The sequence below is a fragment of the Mastomys coucha genome, unplaced genomic scaffold (genome assembly GCF_008632895.1).
Source record: "Mastomys coucha isolate ucsf_1 unplaced genomic scaffold, UCSF_Mcou_1 pScaffold14, whole genome shotgun sequence".
Taxonomy (NCBI): domain Eukaryota; kingdom Metazoa; phylum Chordata; class Mammalia; order Rodentia; family Muridae; genus Mastomys; species Mastomys coucha.
The window spans coordinates 91,262,143-91,268,744 of record NW_022196896.1 but is presented as its reverse complement, the minus strand read 5'-3'; the positions used below and the strand labels follow the sequence as shown (position 1 = coordinate 91,268,744).

General features: G+C 42.5%; 2 protein-coding genes across 2 annotated transcripts in view; both read left to right on the top strand.

Annotated features, from left to right (window-relative positions):
• Positions 1-5,799, top strand: part of LOC116089199 (gamma-crystallin D) — an 11,119-nt gene extending 5,320 nt beyond the window's left edge. The window contains exon 5 of the mRNA XM_031368850.1: positions 5,787-5,799. The gene's annotated coding sequence lies outside the window, so the exon portion shown is untranslated. The remainder of the gene's footprint in view (positions 1-5,786) is intronic.
• A 636-nt stretch (positions 5,800-6,435) lies between these two features.
• LOC116089455 (gamma-crystallin E-like) overlaps positions 6,436-6,602 on the top strand; it is a 3,050-nt gene continuing 2,883 nt past the window's right edge. Inside the window, exons 1-2 of the mRNA XM_031368990.1 lie at positions 6,436-6,444; positions 6,532-6,599. Of these exons, the coding sequence (XP_031224850.1) occupies positions 6,436-6,444; positions 6,532-6,599 (77 nt within the window). The remainder of the gene's footprint in view (positions 6,445-6,531; positions 6,600-6,602) is intronic.

Below are 6,602 nucleotides of genomic sequence, written 5' to 3'. Positions count from 1 at the left end.
TTAGACAAGGGAGTACTAGTTGGGAAAAAAGATGCATTTTACACATCTACAAAAATAACAAAACTGGGGCTGGAGAGATGACTCAGCGATTAAGAACACTGACTGCCTTTCCAGAGGTCCTAAGTTCAATTCTCAGCAACCACATGGTGGCTCAGAACCATCTCTAATGGGATCTGATGCCCTCTTCTTGTGTGTCTGAAGACAGCTACAGTGTACTCACATACATACAATAAATAAATATTGAAAAAATAACAAAACCATCATTATGTATAATTAATATATGATAATTAAAAAGAAAAAAGGGAAATAGATATTTTAAGTGTTAAGACCTTTAAAGACTTAAAAAAAAACCACTCAAGGATAGCAACAACGCCACGTTAAATAGACAAGTAAGGTGGAAGCCTTCAGTGACTAGAGGTCCCGAGATAGAATTAGAGGTAGCTGACCCGTCAGGCTGACAATAGCAACAAGACCTCAGGTGACTTAACCAGCACCTGCATCGTCTTGAAGTTGGTACCCTTGGTAACCAGAAGGTAGTTCTAAGATGCGTCTGAGTTAATAAACAAGAAAGGATGACTGAAGGAAAACACCAACAGCAGTCTCTAACGGAGCCTGGAGCACACACTCCCAGATTTAGAGGAGACATTAAAATGTTATCGGAGTCTTGAGAGCCGTATAAAGGAATCAGAAGGGAGCAACTAAATGAAGATGGAAGAGGAAGCGCAAGGTGAGAAAGATGCTACCCGAAAAGAAAAATTAAAAATATTGTTGGAGAACCCTGCCATTGAGGTTTCAGGCCTCCATGACTGGATGGCTTCCTGAACTCGGCAAAATGGAGGACTCTCCTTTTCAGCTGGGCTTCTCTGTCTCTGTCTGCCTCTGTCTGGAGAGTGTCCCTGAACAAAGGTGGCTGGCCTTGTCTAAAAAGTGCCCTTGTACAGAGCTCTCTGCAAGGCCACCTGTGTCAGCACACACTCCCTGCTCTGGCTTCCCGCCCACCGGATAAAAAGGTGCTATATAATAACCAATCAGTCTTCCCTTCCTCCTTGATTGATGCTAGCACCAATGAGGCCTTCCCAACCATATGCCCTAAAAACGCCTTTACCCTATCTGTGAAACAATAAAGTAGACTTGTCCCAAGGGAGGGCCACCAATATTAATGTAATTATTTTATGTATTATTAAAAACACAGAAGAAATTTAAGTCTTAATGCTTTTAAGTTCTCTTATAATTTTTGAAATTCACACACCACTAGGGGAGGACAACTGAGATGGAATCTACAGTTGACACTTTTACAGTTTCTTAGTTGTGCTAATAAAGAATGTTATGAGCAAGCCACTGGAGACAATGCCCAGCATTTAAGAACACTTACTATTGTTCCAGAGAACCTGGGTTCAGATCCCAGAACCCAAATGGTGACTCACAACTCTCTGTAACTCCAGTTCCAGGAGATCCAATGCTCTCTTCTGACCTCCCCTGTCACTGAACACACATGTTGTATATACACATATTCAGACACATATACACATAACTTGAATAATTTTTTCTTTTAAGAGAGGATGTCTAAGAGCAGCAGAGAAGTCAGACAAAGACACACTGTCAGCCTGAAGGAGGCTGACACTGGAGGAAGGCATCCTCAAGGACAGCCGGGGTGATATAACGAGGTAGTGTCTCAAAAAAACTCAAATAACAACAAAATTACAGCAGGAGAAACAAAATGTAAACTAACTTTAGATCCAGTGAGTCTTACACCAAGGATGCTTAAGAAACAGGCTCTAGGGGCTGGCGAGATGGCTCAGCGGGTAAGAGCACTGACTGCTCTTCCGAAGGTCCTGAGTTCGGATCCCAGCAACCACATGGTGGCTACAACCACCCATAATGAGATCGGACGCCCTCTTCTGGTGCATCTGAAGACAGTTGCAGAAAATTACGCAGGAGCAAGTGGGACTGGAGCTAGCGGGGGCCAGAGCTAGCGGGGCTGGAGCGAGCAGGGTGGCAGAGGTCCTGAGATCAACAGCAGCCACACACATGATGGCTCACAGTCATCTGTACAGTTACAGTGTACTCATACACATAAAAATGAAATAAAATAAATCTTTAAAAAATAAATAAATAGAAGAAACAGGCTCTAGCCGGGCAGTGGTGGTGCACACCTTTCATCCCAGCACTTGGGTGGAAAAGGCAGGCAGATTTCTGAGTTCAAGGCCAGCCTGGTTTACAGAGTGAGTTCCAGGACAGCCAGGGCTATGCAGAGAAACCCTGTCTCAAAAATCCAAAAAGAAAAAAGAAACAGACTCTAAAAATAGAAAATGTTACATGCAAACTGTTTATTTGGGGAGTCATAGCAATAAAGAATTAGAGATGGCCGTTCTCCTGTAGCATAGGAATAGTAAACTATGGCGCTTTTATAATGAACACGTGAGAGTCTTTCAGAGAATAGTTAGGAAATAAATCATAATCTGGGAGGTGTTTGATATAGTTGTAACCAACATTTAAAAATTCAAGGCAATATTTATGATGTAATTGTTACCTCAACATTTTATATATTTTTCCTGAAATGCAACAGCGTTTTTGTTATTGTACTGTTATTTATTTGTATTGTATAAAGTAGTTGGCTTCATTATGACATTTTCACACATGCTTGTGATGTATTTAGATCACATTCAAACACATTCTTTCTACCCTTTCTGCTGCTAAGCTCCCACACTGACTGACTAGTCCCCTTCCCTAACCAAACAGTTCCCTATGTTTTTCCATTGTTTTAACAATCTAGATTCTGCACATAAGAAAAGAAATGCAACATTTGTCTTTCCGAGTCTGACTGATTTTTTACTTACCATGAGGATTTCAAATTCTATTCATTTCCTTGCCTATGACATAATGCCATTCTTCTTTATGGCTGAATAAAACTTCATACTGTACTTTCTCTAGCCATTCGCACAGTAATAGGCACGGAACTGATTCCACACCTGAGTGATAATAATACTTCCATAATGAACATGGGTGTGAAGTACAACAAAAATTTAATACAGTTGATTGTGTGTGAGAGTGTGGTGTGTGCACCTGTGTGTGAGGGAGTACTGTAGAGGCCAGAGGAGGGCATCTGACATCCTCCCCATCATTCCCTGCCTTTGAGGTGGGCTCCCTCCCTAAACCTGGATGGCTTATGTTTTCATCAAGACTGCCAACCAGTCCCAGCAATCCTCCTGTCTCCTCCTACACACTGCACTGGCTCTCCAGGTACCCATGAGGCCATGCCCAGCTTATTACATAGCTGCTGGGATCTGAAGTCAGATCCTCACAGGAGTATGAAAAGCACGCTTAACCACGGAGCCATCTTCCCAACCCCCAGTAACAGCAGTTTTCAAATGAAGCACCTGACATTCTGTTTCGATTTGGGAGTAAAATATTTCCATCACCCAAAATGTTGATTCCTAAGGAGAACTTTAAAAATAAACAGTAAGCCACTCTTGGTTCCATTTCCTGTGGAAGTGGGTGTTGTACGAGCACCGGTGACATTTTGGCTCGTGTGATTTGAAGTCTATGTGACCTATTCACAATGTCTGACACCACCACTGTGTGCTGGTAGAAATGCCCATCCTTCCAAACTGCAGTTCTCCCCTCATTAAACGGCAAGTCTCCATTCTCCACACACCAGCACCTGACAAGCATCATTTATTTTATCTCCTGTCAAATAAACAAAATCATAGCAGACCTGTTCTTTCTTTTCTGGCTTCTTCAATTTAGTTTAATGTATTTTCTCTGCTGAGTGACTTTAATGTTCTTGTTAAAGCCATTTTGAAAACACATATGAGCACACACACACCCTTTTTATCTTCAGGATTCCTGACTTTGTTCCATTGGTCTACATGTCTGGGTTTACACTGGTACCACACTGTTTTTATTACCATAGTTTTGTAATGAATTTTAAAAATCAGGAAATATGAGCCCTCCAAATTTGTTCTTTTCCGAGTTTGTTTTGGCTGCTTGGATCCTTTGAGAAGTCAGGTGAATCTTGGGGAACATTTTTATGTTTCTGGATAAAAGATTGCTGACTCTGTAGATTTCTTTGATAGTTGTGACATCTTAGTGATATCAAATATTCTGATCCACAAGCACGAGACTTCCTTCTACATGTTTATAACTTCTTTATTTTTATCTTCAGAAGTGTTTTTGCAGTTTTATGTGCAACATACTGACTCTCTCCCCCTTAACATATGGTGAACATTTTTTATATCTTTAAATAAAGTCTTAGAAATTTTAGAGATGATTTTGGTGGTCCATGGCAACTCATCAAACAGATGTTTCATAATTTACTTAATTAACATACTATTTTAGACATTTCTTTTATATCTAATTTTTAGATAACTCTACCACTTCTTTGTATGTACCTAAAACTATTTCCTTCAGACAGATTTTAGAGATATACATATTAAATCAAAGGAATAAGGATTGAACTTTTAAAAAATATACATCAACAGCCAGCCGGAAGTGGCGCACACCTTTAATCCCAGCATCTAGGAGGCAGGTGGATCCCTGAGTTCAAGGACAGCCTGGTCTACATAATGAGTTCCAGGTCAGCCAGGGCTACACAGAGAAATCCTGTCTCAGAAAAACAAACAAACAAAATACATCAATAAGGGCTGGAGAAATAGCCAGCAGTTAGAAAGACAAACAAACTACATCAACAAAGGCTAGAGAAATAGCCAGCAGTTAAGAAGCCTGGTGTTATTCCTGAGGACTCAATCCTGGTACATGCATAGTGATTCAGAGCTATTTGTGACTCCAGTTTCAGGGGATACAACCTCCATTTTTTGACTACTGTAAGCATTGTGGGTGCATGTGATGCATGTACATACATGCGGGCAAAATGCTCATGCACATAAAATAAATCTTTAAAATTATAAATAAATTATAAAAATATACATCAATAGTGTGCCTTGTTTGAGTGCAAGACCTTATTTTTGTTTCTCCTACTCATTTACAAATCCCAAATTAATAGTTTTTTAAAACACAAAGAAGTGAGCAGGCTTATGACTCAGTCAAGTTAAACTTGCTGAGGGAAAACAATTTTGAGTATGCCACCCGAGTGGTAAGAGTCCCTGTCTAGGAATGAGAGCAGCTTCCCCAGAGGTAGTTCTCAAGCCCAAGGGGAAGGAGATATTGTTTTCCAGTGGCAGCTGGAGGTGTAATCTTAGCTATCACAATGAACTGAGTGGGTCAGCTGACACCTGCTGGTAGAGGCAGGACGCTAAGAAGCTTGTTGCATTTCTCTGGACAGTCCTATACATCAGAAGGTTTCAGCCAGAACGTCAACCTTGTGCCAAGGTGGAGAGGCCTTGCTTGGAGAGTGAGGTACCTGTAGCTGTTGGGAGTCTTGGGGACAGGAGGAGAGGGTCCAGCCCCTTTAGCCAGTGCACTCACTACAGGACAATCAGGGTTTGCTCCGGGGGTGATGACGTCTTTACAAGGTCGTGTGATTCCAAATGTCCTCCTCACAGGTTGTTACTCTGCATTTATTGGCAGCTCGAATGAGCTGATGTTTTGCCATGAAGTCAAAGCAAATAGAAACTTACCAGTGTAAAACCGCTGTGAGTCACCCTGTGAACCTCAATACTCCTGCCTGCGCACTGAGCGAGGCACTGTTGGAGTAGATCCAAGTAGATGGGCATGGTCTCACTCCATGTTCCCATGGGGGAACAGAACTGAGGTGTCTAAATTTAGCGTTTCCTTAGTCCCATTAGTTCTCTGGTTCCTAGATGATCAGCACAAAGCTTATAAGAAAGCTCTTTTGTTGTTTTTTTCAAGATTTCTCCAAGTAACAGCTCTCCCTTTCCTGGAACTCATTTTTGTAGATCAGACTGTCCTGGCCTTGAACTCACATAGATCTTCCGCTGCCTGTCTCTGCCCTCTAATTTCCCGTCTGCCTCTGTCTCCAGAGTACAGGACAGAGGAGAACCCTATTGGACTCCCATCATCCTGCGGAGAAGGTGCATTCACCCCATCGCCCCCACCTTCCACTTTTTCGGGACTGTTAACTATATTGCGTTGTTAGTCTCTTGCATTGTTTCAAAACTGTAAAAGGTAGCTAAAACATTTTGTTACAAATGTCAACCAGTTAAGCATCTTTGCTCTACATCAGTTTTTCCCAAATCAGCTTCATTTAAAGGCTGGAGCGGCGTCAAGTGACCCTTTTAACCAGGTCAGTGATTCGTCATCCATTCGAAAGCTCTGGAGAGTCTAAGAGAAAGCATACAATAACCCACACCTCCCCCACAGTCATTATATAGAAAAGAGAGAGAAAAAGTGCCCTGTCCCCCCGCGGGCCCCTTTTGTGCTGTTCCTGCCAACGCAGCAGACCTCCTGCTATATAGACCCTGCTCCCAGCCCCACTTACCCAACAGAACCATCCCATCCGACCTGCCAACACCAGCCATGGGGAAGGTGAGCCCAGGGCATCCTCAGTCAGGGAAGGGATCTGTCCTGGGGTCCAGGCCACATCAGGCCTCTGAGCCCTGCCTTGCCTTACAGATTACCTTCTATGAGGACCGCGGCTTCCAGGGCCGCCACTATGAGTGCAGCACCGACCACTCCAACCTGCA